At 39.0% G+C, this 13,161-nt stretch overlaps 2 protein-coding genes across 2 annotated transcripts; both read right to left on the bottom strand.

The window, feature by feature from the left end:
- Positions 1-3,423: 3,423 nt before the first annotated feature.
- On the bottom strand, positions 3,424-4,827 carry LOC131679805 (uncharacterized). Its single transcript, XM_058960551.1, has one exon. It carries the CDS (start codon positions 4,825-4,827, stop codon positions 3,424-3,426), a length of 1,404 nt encoding a protein of 467 aa, XP_058816534.1.
- Positions 4,828-5,556: 729 nt separating this feature from the next.
- LOC131679804 (uncharacterized) lies at positions 5,557-6,510 on the bottom strand. Its single transcript, XM_058960549.1, has one exon. The coding sequence runs from the start codon at positions 6,508-6,510 to the stop codon at positions 5,557-5,559; it is 954 nt and encodes a 317-aa protein (XP_058816532.1).
- Between the last annotated feature and the right edge of the window lie 6,651 nt (positions 6,511-13,161).

The raw sequence follows: 13,161 nt of genomic DNA, 5'->3' as shown, positions 1-13,161 counted from the left end.
CTAACGAACTATACTTGTTCAAATCGGACTATTAGCGAAGGAGATATTTAACATTAAATACGGATGACGGATTCTTGCCGTTTCCCAATATCTAGAAATAAGACCAAAAAAATGAAATTGACTATTACCGCCAAAACGGCTACATTGAGGTCAATAGCTTCTTCTGAGAAGTTACTGGATTTAATATGCTCTTTCTTTTGACATTATGTTTTCACTGATTAATCCCCCTATACGTGAGATATTTTCATTAATTTTCTTTTAAGCGATTATATTGAGATGATGTCTTCAGCAAATTTGTAGCTCTTTCTTTTGCGAACAACTTTGCTGAAGACACAAAGTGTCTGTCTTGTATGCTTTAAAAGCTATAGCATGTTATTTATCGTTCAATATGGTAATGATTCGTTTTAGTATACTAACCGAATTTTATTTCGTTAAAGCGGAAAAGGATGATATCAGGACATATTAGATCTTCATTTTCTACCTACCACCGCTTGAGTCTTGATCACTTATCAATGTGCAATCTTTCATTTACCAGCACCTTCTGACAGCTAATTTTCTAACGTATGACCCTTCAATCGATCTAAAATTTATCTCGGAAAACAAGAAACGAAATAAATTACTTCAAGTAACTGGAAACAAAGTCATTATAAACTCGCCCACAAGAAACTTCTTCGAATACTGTCTACTTGATGATTATTTTTGAGGATATCTTTTTTCTATTCATCAAACTACACCAACTATATCATTTTTGGTTGTTTGTTAAAAGAATAATTTAACAGTTTCTTTCAAAATTTGGCGCACCTTTTCCCATTCGTTCATTTGTGGTTTATATAAAAAAATGTTATGTCAAAAAGTGTCCTGGATTAATAGGCGGTAGACCTCTTTGGGAGACAAAAAAGAGGCTTGTTTTCGTGATTTTTTGAAAGCGGAAGATTTTGATAATTCATGTATACTAGTACACACATTTGGGAAGTTAAAACAAAAATTTTCCTTGGAAACTTCACAATATGGCGAAGTAAAGGAATATTTCCTTACTGGAAAAGTGAAAGTACTAAAACATCAAAATTTACAATTTACATAAGTGTGCCTTCCGTTTGATTTTCTGTAACTGTCGTGGTCTTCTAGAAATCACATTTTTAAATGAATTTTTGAAACTAACATGCCACAGCAATGCTTAACATATTTGTTAGAATCTTAAAAAAATTACATATATTTTTGTGATATATTCTTCGTTTTATCTATCGCCAGAAGTAAAAAAAACTCAATTTTTTCGATCTTGTACAGCAGGTCACCTCTTTAAAGGTTTATATATGTACCGGATAGACAAAGATTAGAAAATTGCATTATTTTCTCTAAACAAAGTGTTATACCACTGTAGATCACGAAAACATAGGAATATTTCCGAAATTTTACTTGATTCAATGTAAAGATGACTCGAGACTCCGTAAAATACGAGTTATAATGCTAGTTTTGATGTACAAAAACAAAAATGTTAAAAGTGTTTTCAACACAAGATTGCGGTTGGACAACATTTTCCCACAGACTAGTTCTTTTGAAAAAGGCCCACTGCCGAAAATCTATCTTCTGTAATTTTTGACCTAGAGCCAAAAACAAAAGTTTTTTTGGATTCCTTAGAACGATAGAAAGTGGCGATATTTTGATTTTTCGCAAAATGGTAACGCTGAACATTTCATAAAAATTAATACAAAATTACTTATATAAAAAATAGCAATAAAAAAAAAGAAATCCGATGTACGTCGCTGGAAAAAAAAACAATTATGAAAACATTGAGAAAATTTCAGAACGATGGAAAAATATTTGAGTTATATTTTCGGCCACCGCAAAAAATGTGGTTTAGAGAAAAACACTATTAACCGTTATGTGTCCGACGCGGTACCCGGGTACCTTTTCAGGTTTCAATTCATGATATTCCACTTGATAACTTCACTAAGTCAAGCTTTTGGGATAATAATATTATTGATATGGTCAGGAAGGGAATGAGGAGGGGCTCCTGAACTTTTTTACTACGTAACAGACCGACGCACAGTGGCGTAACTATCAAATCTATGGCCAAAATAGAAAAAAAATGTTTGTTTATTTTGTTTATTTATTTTGTTTATTTTAGCTTGAATCGTTCTTCGAAAAATACTCTAACGTTTTGCTTAAAAAGAAAAGGGTTTTCGTTTGATAATTTTTGTATGCAATAATTTGAAATCAGCGATTTTTTTACACATTTCATTAGCTTGAAAGCCATTATCCCACATTTTTTCCGATTGCTCAAAAACTAATTGCCCAAAGTTGATATGTAATTCAATATCGTGCTTTTCATAGCAAACTCCAACAATTACAATCAATTGGGCTCAATTCTTGCTATTCTTTTTCATTTTTGGGTTTTATAAAAGTGCTCACTTTATTCAATTCAATTTCATATTCGTTAGTAAAAAGTACCTTGTCGGGCAATGTCGAGTAAATCCGTTAAATGGAGAAGATTATTTGGAGTGTCCTCTCACTGTTGCACGAAGAAAATATTCCCAATTAATCCCATTCGATTTTTTACTGCTGTTTGAAAATGTCATTTTTTGCTCAAATATAAGAAGAATAATATTTAAAGAAAACGGTCAGTAATCTGATTTTATGAAAACCAGTAATTGCGTGCGGTGAACAAATTTGATTGCGTCTTATTATTTGGAGTTTTCCGTCACTTTAAATTCTTTGTACTTTTACTGCGGCTTTTGAATGAGGCCTCTGATGTGATGAAAATCGGTAATGTTCCGGATCTTCAAAGCCACCATATCTCCGACCACAGTTGCGTGCGGTATGTGATTGCATTTTGTTTTCCAAAAAATTCCGCAACTTTTGGTGTATATATTGTTATACTTTTTCAGCAGCTTCCAATTAAACGCCTTTTTGGTCGTATTTCTTCCACTGTGCACTGCAAGGAGGTTTCATATTATCATATTTTGCTCATTGTTCAAACTCTTCGATAGCTGCACGCGCGAGTACGGACCATCAGTGGCCACGGGAAACGTAGTCGGATTTCGGAATGTGACAATCTTTAAACACGCGGTGCTATACGGCAGAAAAATATACGACCTGATCGTGCGGTGGTCTGGAGCCAAGAGACCGTTTATTTTAATATTCTTTCTACCTAAGCCTATGAGAGTTGAGATAAATCATATTTCTCTCTTGATCGACACAATGATAAGCACAGACAATATACATCGATACATTTTAATTGAACTCTACACGCGATGAACAGAAAGTCTAAGCCTAGGTTTATATTAGGATGTCTCAATTCCAAACATGCTGCTCCCATTGAAATCAATAGATTTCAATTGCTACTCTCTTCGTTATCTACTGGGACCTGAGCAAGGTCGTTATCCTCAATTGGGAGCAGGCACAATTTAGCGATAGGTCGTCTGATCATTTTCCACCCACACGAACATCGGCCACTCGCACCAAGCCGTCTGGGCCCGGAATGACGTTGTTGATTCTCCCTAGTCTCCACTGCATTGTCGGAATATTGTCTTCACGTACGATCACCATAAGCCCCGGTTTAACAGCGAAACGTTTGTGCCATTTATTTCGATTCTGTAGTGTTGTAATATAGTCGTGGGACCAGCGAGCCCAAAAATGCTGTACCATTTGCGTCTGTCGCGGCCAACGAGAAAGTGTCGTTTCCTTGCGGTCGGTGACGTCAGGTTCGGCGATATCGGTCAACGGGCGACCGACCAAAAAATGTCCTGGAGTAAGAGGTTGTGTGTCGGTCGGATCCACTGACATCGGCGTGATTGGCCTCGAGTTAAGCACAGCTTCAATTCGAGTAAGTACTGGACTATATTCCTCGAAGTTCATGTTGGCAGTGCCAGTAATTCGCTTGAGGTGATATTTGGCCGATCGAACCCCGGCCTCCCAGAGGCCGCCAAAATGTGGAGCACTGGGCGGGATCAGATGCCATTCGATGGCCGTTTTTGAACAGAAATCGTCCAGCTTGTGCTTAAAGAGCTGGGACTGGAACATGTCGTACATCTCCCTCAACTTGTTTTTGCTACCAACAAAATTAAGGCCATTATCGGAAAATAATTTCGCACATTTACCTCTGCGTGAGATGAATCGTTGCAAGGCCGCGATGAACGCATCTGCCGTCATATCCCCAACCAGCTCCAGGTGGATCGCTCTTGTTGTGAAACATAGAAACACCGCCGCATACACCTTGTACGTGATCGTTGATCGCTTATTGTGCTGACGAATGTAGATCGGCCCGCAGAAGTCTACCCCAGCATTCAGGAATGCAAAGCCGCCTTCCAAACGGGACTTTGGTAAATCACCCATCTTTTGCTGCATTATCACCGGCTTCGCCTTGAAGCAAGTAACACACCGTCTGAGTACCCATCGTACTGTGCTGCGGCCATGTACCAACCAAAACCGACGTTGCAGTATGCTAAGCAGCAACTGTTGAGGAGCGTGAAGGGATTCACTGTGGTAAGCTCGAACAATAGCATGTGTGAACGGATGTCGAGATGGTAGCACCATGGGATGTCGTTGACTCAATGGCATCCACGTCGCATGACGGCTCCGACCGCCAACTCGTAGCACCTTGAACCGTGATTTGTCTGGGAACACAGAATATGTGATAAGTTGACTATTTTTATGAATTACCTTTCCAGCTTCCAGGCAATCGAAATCCTTCGGGAATGCTTCCTTCTGGACGATTCTCGTCAACGCCATTGTTGAATCATCAAGTTCTCGTATATTCAGATGTCCGTAGCGATGTTCTTTGCGGTCGTCTTGACAAAGATGATCAATAAACCGCAACATTAGCGCCATAACTCGTTGCATTCGGCGATAGTTACTTTCGATGGTGAACAGGGTGAACGTCGTTGGTTCTGTAACTGTGAGACTGCTCGAGGGGTTTTTCGTTTCCGGTAGTTGCTCTGGCAGTATATGTTGGATGCTCGTTGGTCAAGTATTATCGTTTTGGGACAGTAAACTTGCTCCCATCTACCAGAGTGTGCATGCTCGGATTTCGCAAGGCATAAGCCCTCGCGATATTACGTCAGCGGGATTATCGTGAGTCCCAATATGTCTCCATTCTATGTTCTTCGTTAGTTCCTGGATTTCAATAACTCGGTTGCTTACGAACGTAACTGATGGATCAGTTCTTATCCAGAATAGTACTGTGGTGGAATCTGACCAGAAAATGATTCTGGAAAAGGTGATATTTAAATTGTGCGTTATGTTAGAAATCAATCGTGCAAGTACAAGCGCTCCGCAAAGTTCAAGGCGCGGTATAGTCAGTTTAGCGTTCTTGAAGGGTGCGATTCGAGACATTGAGGTGAGTAAGGCAACTTTGTAGTGACCGTTGTCGTCGATAGAGCGGATGTAGGCACATGTACCGTAGCCCAAATCGGAGGCATCGCAGAAGCCATGTAGTTCCACCTGACGTGGCGGCTGAGATGGCAATACGCCGCGTTGTATCGCTATTTCTCCCATCTGATCAAGTTGATTACGGAAAGTTACCCACGATTCAGCATAAGTTTCGGCTAAAACTTCATCTCAATCAACTTCCAGTTGCCACAATTTCTGTAGTCGCACCTTCGCCGCAAAAATTACTGGACGAAGGAGGCCCAACGGGTCATATAACTTTGCTATATCCGAATACACAGATCGCTTTGTTATAGGTCCTGAGTGGAAACTGATCTCGTGCAATTTGGTCAGCAACACATCCCTACGGGGTTGCCAAGTTAACCCCAACGTGCGTGTAGTTTTCTCGTCCTCAAAAAATGCAATCTGCTCTGAATCGGCGTTCGGTACCAACACTAATAATTCGGGATGGTTAGAAGCCCATTTATGCAACTTGAACCCTCCAGAAGCCATCATCTGAATTAATTCGTTTTGCAATGCTAAAGCCTCGTCAACAGTATCAGCTCCACTCAAAAGGTCGTCCACATAAAAATCTTCAGTCCCTGCCTTCGATGCCAAAAGAAACCGTTTGCTCTCATCCTTGCACAATTGCTCCAGCGTCCTCGTGGCCAAAAACGGTGCACAAGCCGTTCCGTACGTAACCGTGGTCAACTGAAAGATCTCCAATGGGTGTCCTTGCTCTATCCGCCAGAAAATTTGCTGATACTTCCAATCTTCGGGTCTAATTTGGATCTGTTGGAACATCTGAGCTATGTCTGCTGTAAACACTACCTTTGGGACACGAAATCTTAGCACGGTATCAGTCAGTTTTCGCTGTAGAATAGGACCAACAAATAAGTGATCATTTAGGGAGGATCCGGTTGTAGTAGTAGCGGATGCGTCGAATACGACTCGCGTCTTCGGGGTGGTGCTCACGGGGTTGAACACCGCGTGATGGGGCATGAAATATCCTGTTGGACAATGCTGCTTCGGTTTGATCATATGACTCTGCTCTTGATAATCGTTCATGAATGTTCGATACTGATCTCGTAGGTTGGAATCATGCAACAATCGCTTCTCCATCTGCACAAATCTTCGCAACGCCATAGTCTGCTTATCTCCGAGCTTTTGAATAGTTTTTTTTTTGTTGGGAGACCTACTTCATATCGTCCAGCTGGAAGTCTCCGGCATGTATCCGAAAAACTTCGCTCTGCTGCTCGTTCTTCTTGAGTCAGTTTACGTGCTTCAGGAAGCGCTTCCATCTCCCAAAATCGATTAATCTGTTCACTTAATGCCTCGTTCGTCATGACTGCACAAAAATTCGTAGAAGTTGACCTTTCTTCTTGCTCGTTCACTACTCCGCCAACAACCCATCCAAAAATCGTTTCTTTGCACCAGAACGTTCGATCATTCGTCAACAAAAAACATTGGCCAGTAACTAATTCGTTGAACACTTAGATTCCCAACAGCATATCGATTCGTCGCGATCGATTGAACATAGGATCTGCCAGTTAGGGCATTGCAAAAAAAATTTTTTTTTGAATTCTCGAAGGCCCCCCCTCTCATATTGTGACAAATGTCAAAGTAAGCTCAGATGCCAAATTTCACATTATTAGGACAATTTTAGACCCCCGCCCACCTCGCTTGAAATTTTTTGAAATTGGTTCTATGGGAAAATATGGAGGAAAAATACATTAAATGCAATAACTTTTGAAGTAGCAATCAGAAAATTAAAATTTATGCCATATTTGTTTTTGAATGAGGATATACTTGTTTCTAGAAAAATACGGGAGAGTGGGGTACTGGGTCATTTTGGCCCCAAAATCCCCTATTTTTAATGATTTTTCTGCTCCGTGATGCAAATCATACATATTTTGTAGTTTTTCTAATGTGAAAAAATCTCAGAAATCGAACGGAACCCTTTTGACCTTTGTCCGAATACGAGAAGTTGGGGTTAAATAGCCTTTTGTCATTCATATTAAACTTCATCATTTTCTCGTGAATATATCTCTATTATTCTTCACTCAATTTTCATAAACTATACCTTGTTGAACGTGGAAAATCCTTAGGATTATAACAAAAATAGATTCGTTACCGGTAAAATTCAGGAACATCAAATTATCTGACATATAGTGTCGATTTCACATTTTTATCATAAAATCGCACATATTAACTCCATTTAACAACAAAATTCTTATTTAATTTACTACTTTTAATGTAAAATATGCTTAGGGATCACATGAGAAAAGTTTCACTTCTGGAAAAATAGGGGAAGTTGAAGTATTAGGACAAATAATGAAAAAAATGAGATTTGTAGAGTAAATATCAAAAAGTTTGATGTTTCTGAATTTTACCTTTAACGTTATTATTTTTGTTTTATTCCTCAGAATTTTACACGTTCAATAAGATACATTTTATGAAAATTGATTGAAGAATAATAGAGATATATGCATGAGAAAATGATAAAATTTAATATGACTGACAAAAAGCCCTATAACCCCAACTTCTCGTATTCGGACAAAGGTCAAAAGGATTCCGTTCGATTTCTGAGATTTTTTCACATTAGAAAAACTACAAAATATGTATGATTTGCATCACGGAGCAGAAAAATCATTAAAAATAGGGGATTTTGGGGCCAAAATGACCCAGTACCCCACTCTCCCGTATTTTTCTAGAAACAAATATTTCTCTATTCAAATACTAAGATTATTTCCTTCCAAAAGAGGTATAAATTTTAATTTTCCGATTGCTACTTCAAAAGTTATTGTATTTAATGTATTTTTCCTTCATATTTTCCCATAGTACCAATTTCAAAAAATTTCAAGCGAGGTGGGCGGGGGTCTAAAATTGTCCTAATAATGTGAAATTTGGCATCTGAGCTTACTTTGACATTTGTCACAATATGAGAGGGGGGGCCTTTGAGAATTAAAAAAAAATTTTTTTTGAAATTACTGTCAGTAATACATCCGCTGGGATTCGCTCGGGGTCTATCGGAAATGATCTTAGGGGTAAGTCAGTAGTAACCTTCTTCATTACCAGGAACTCAAGCTTCATTGAAACGTCAGCGTTCACATTAGAGCGGATCGTTGCTCCTACTTTGCTCTTGATTAAATGCGGTACTCCAGAAACGCCTTCTATGGCAAAATTAACTTTCATCATGCGCAAACGCAACGCGTTGACTAAGTGCGTAGTGATCAAATTGTGCATAGACCCACAGTCGAGAAGAATTCTACAATTAATCGAATTTCCATTTTCGTCCTCGACTAAATCCACTACTGTGTAAAGAACATATTGACCTTTTCGATTGGTCGTTGATGATACAGTAGCAACGATCGAATTTGTCGATGAAGTGGAAGGTGCAGGGTTCGATCGATTGGTTATGTTCGATGAGGTTGACGGTACTGGGTCCAGTTCATGCAATGTTGTGTGGTGACGACGGGCACATTTTCGACAGGAACTGGACTTACACTCCGGTACATGGTGCTTATTACTGAAGCAGTTCGAACAGAGACCCAAACCTTTAACTTTCGAAAAACGTTCTGATTGCGGTAGTCGAAGAAATTGCTCGCATCGACTCAGATAGTGAGTCCCTTTACAAAGGAAACATGTTGTACTGGACTTGGTTGGAGCTGTGCTGACTGGGAACGATTTGGAGACATTCGACGAGCGATCGCTAAAGTAAGGCTTGGTACGAGAACCTAGACCATGTACAGAGGAGTCCTGGCCGTCTTGTTCAATATTCTCCAAACACCTACAGCACGACTGAAGGAAATCGAGCAGTTTATCCCAAGACGGTAGCGAATTATCAATTAACTGTAGTTCGAAGTCCTTTCTGGTACGGGAATCCAAACGCGTACAGATAAGGTGAATAAGGAATTGTTCCGACAAAGGTTCAAGTTTTAACTCAAGATTGGATAAGGCACGAATGTTGCGAGTAACATCGTATATCAAACATCGTAGCGCAGACCCTGACTCACGAATTATTGGTTTTAAGTGGAACAACTGAGCAATGTGCTTGTCGACCAGCAGTTTTTTATTCTCAAACTTACTGCTAAGGGCTTTCCAAAGGGACGCGAAAGTGTCTTCGGACGATTGAATATGGCGGGCGGCACCATCTTGAATGGCTGCCTTTAAATAAAACAATTTCTCACTTTCTGAAAGACCTTCCCGACGCTTTATCAGAGCATTGAACTGACCTTTGAAGGAAATCCAATCCTCCAACTGTCCGTTGAAACGATGAAGAGGGATGTCTGGTAACTTGGGCAGTCGCAACTACAATCTGTGCACTCGCTGGCTTGGGAGGATCAATCGCACGAAGTTTGGTTCGAATAATGTGACGTATCTCATCGAATAGGTCTTCTAACTTCTCACTGGTCATTTGACACGACTGAACCTCATCTTCCTTGATAACACCATACAACTTAACCTCAGTCTCATGAAACAAAGAACGCATGGCTTCAACCGACTCTAGCTTGTCTTCGAGAATCGGCTTGTCTTGCTTCTCGGGATCAAAAGAACGCACAAAGATCAGCATTTTTCCCGAATGTGACTCAATAGAGCCAATCATACGGCTATATGACGTCACCAAAAGCTTCTTCTCGGCCGCCATCTTAGAAGAAGCGCAAAATTAAATCTGATCAATATTTTTTTACAACTCCCAGAAACAACTCACCACTTGCACGATTTTACCAGATTTCTAAACCGTACCGATTCCACCTATACCAATCTGAAAGCATGAAAGGCATACATCAGTGATCAATCCTAGCAACGTGGCGATCCAACTGGCATCGAGCAATTTTTGCACAGCACACCGCTCAAATCTCAACAGCACAATAACTTTTCTTCGCCAACCTTAGTTGGGTTACCACTGTACTATTTTTCATGTGTTTCATAGATCAGCGTCTCTTCTTATTTTTTAGCACTCATTGTCCATCCAGCACATTTATAGACGTGCATTGTTCGTAGCACGCTTCACACAAATTTGTCCAACGTTCATGCACTGATTCCGTTCTCCGAAATCCACGTTCCTCGTGGTCACTTCACAAAAATGTTCTACCTTTCTTCACCGGCGCGATCCGGTTCGAAGGACCACTTTCACGTTCAAACTCTTCGATAGCTGCACGCGCGAGTACGGACCATCAGTGGCCACGGGAAACGTAGTCGGATTTCGGAATGTGACAATCTTTAAACACGCGGTGCTATACGGCAGAAAAATATACGACCTGATCGTGCGGTGGTCTGGAGCCAAGAGACCGTTTATTTTAATATTCTTTCTACCTAAGCCTATGAGAGTTGAGATAAATCATATTTCTCTCTTGATCGACACAATGATAATCACAGACAATATACATCGATAAATTTTAATTGAACTCTACACACGATGAACAGAAAGTCTAAGCCTAGGTTTATATTAGGATGTCTCAATTCCCAACACTCATAAATTGTCTAAAACCAAGGCATACCATTTTTCATCACTTGTTATCGCATAATAAAGCTTAAAAACATGTGAAATAATTTTGGCCATAGATTTGATATAATTACGTCACTATGCGACAGGGTTCCCGGGTACCAACAAAACTGAAATGCCAATAACTAAGGCAATTTCCAACTAATTTCGAAACTTTTGGGTGTTTTGGATTCAGGAGCTCATCCTCTTTTAGACTTGGTAGAAATAAATAGGGTAACTTCATTCGGTTCCCGAGAATTCAGATTTCCGGAGGAATGTTCCAGTGCTGGGATACTATTTGTGAATTTCAAGGGAATACTGACAATATGGGTATCAACATTCTTGGAATTGCTTCAGTAGGGTGTATCTCGTGGTCTTAAAACCATTTGGTGATTTGATCCCGGAACGGACATACCGGAGCAGGTTCCCGGGAAGCCGTGAGTGGCCATTCCGAGGTCAAATTGGGTACCCAGGTACCCTCGTCGGCCTGTTAAAGGTGTTTTTTTGTTGGACACATAACGGTTAAAGTTTTTAGTACACTTAGGGAATACAGATAGAACAAGCATTGCGGCAAAATTAAAAATTTGAATATTCATATGTTATTGCCGCCTTCAATATTTGGACGTATTACGTATCCTAATGCATATATTAGGCAAATGAATAAAAATTAGATTTTTTTAAAAATTCCACTTTTATTAATAAGGGCGTGAACATTACAAAGTACTTGTGTAAATATTTTCAAAAACTTAGTCATTAGGACACTAACAATTGTGAGTGGAAATATGTTGCTCACTATGAGGTCACTTTCAGAAAAAGTCGATATCGGAATAATCGCGTTGGGGTAGCGTGTTTTCAAGAGCTGCAATTTCATTTTTAGTTCTCAGAGCGCCATATATTCAATAAACGCTATTAATGATATGGTCGGTGTTAAGTCAGACCGGACTAAGTGACAAAATATTGATTTCGAGAAAAACGGGTTTAAAGTTCGAATGACAGCATCCTCTACGTTATAATTGGAAATTATTTTTTCCCATAATTCTTGTTTATGGTTACATATTTCAAATCTGGCAAAAGTTGAATGTAGGTGAAGAAATTCTCTATCCAGTGTTGTAATTATCTCATTTTTTGATGTTTTGCGACTTAGTCCGGTCTGACTTAACACCGACTATATGTACTTCAAATATGCGCAATAATTATTTTTTGGGCTAGTACATACGAGCGAGTGAAAATAAAAGTCGCGAGGATAGCACATGTTTCGCAAAACCCGTCACAAATACATTAGAATATAAAAATCGGAAATAAACTTTAAGCATAAAAATCAGACAAAAATCCTTCAGCATAAGAATTGCTTAAACAGTTCTCACCCGTAAAACTCGGCAAGGATGAACCTCCAGTATAAAAATCGTTTAAAATAAATAAATTGCTCGTAGGAGCATCCATATATCTTGATGCTCAAGATTAAAAGTAGGCTAATAAAAACTACTTTGTAAGAATCGGATGCATTTTTCCGTTTTTTTTACTGAAAGTTTTTTTACCCGACTCTTACAAAGGAATATCCCAGTCCGATTTTTATGCCTGAAGTTTATATCCGGTTTTTATATTCTAGTATATTTGAAACGGGTTTTACGAAGCATGTTCTGTCCTTGCGACTTTTATTTTCGGTTGCTCATATATAGTCCCTAAAAAGAAATTCAGTTTTTTTCATACATAATGCATTGAATGAAGAACTTTAATATTTTATTCACAAAGCATTAGTATTAAGTGGATTGTCGGCCTATTTCAAAGGGCATTTTTTTTCGTTTTACTTTTATTTTGATTTGACTTTATACATTTCTCGCAAAGATGTTGTCCCATGCTAATTTGATCGTTATAATATCCGAAGATGTTGATTTAGGCGTTTCTTTGAGGCTTACCACTGTCCCATGTATGTATTATTTAAAATATCGCGAAAAATTATGTTGTAAATATTCTTAAACGATAAAATATTCGAAGAGAGTGATAAGAGTTATAAGAAAGGTCTCATCACACTGTTAGGTGGATTAAACTCGTTTTTTTGAATAGTGGTCTCAGAGGCAAAGTTTCCCCCAACAAAAAAGCCATGTATTTTATTGCCGTCAGCTAGTTTTGTGGAATCACATTTAGTTCAATGAATTCAAGATTTACTATTCATGAAGTCATGAGTTTGGTCCCGATTTTCGCAATGGGTTCAAATTACGAAATCGAGATTTAGCAAGCAAGCGGAAGCAATTTAGAATAACAGTATACTCAATGGAAATTTTATGTGCTTGTAATATATGCCATTCATTAGTGTT

The sequence above is a fragment of the Topomyia yanbarensis genome, chromosome 2, assembly GCF_030247195.1.
Source record: "Topomyia yanbarensis strain Yona2022 chromosome 2, ASM3024719v1, whole genome shotgun sequence".
NCBI classification, from domain to species: Eukaryota; Metazoa; Arthropoda; class Insecta; order Diptera; family Culicidae; genus Topomyia; species Topomyia yanbarensis.
Note: the sequence above shows the minus strand (reverse complement) of the source record. Positions and strands in the feature narration are given on the sequence as shown.

Bases quoted from the DNA above. Each gene is read 5' to 3' on its own strand.
- LOC131679805 (XM_058960551.1), bottom strand. From the start codon at position 4,827: ATGGCGCTAATGTTGCGGTTTATTGATCATCTTTGTCAAGACGACCGC.
- LOC131679804 (XM_058960549.1), bottom strand. From the start codon at position 6,510: ATGGCGTTGCGAAGATTTGTGCAGATGGAGAAGCGATTGTTGCATGAT.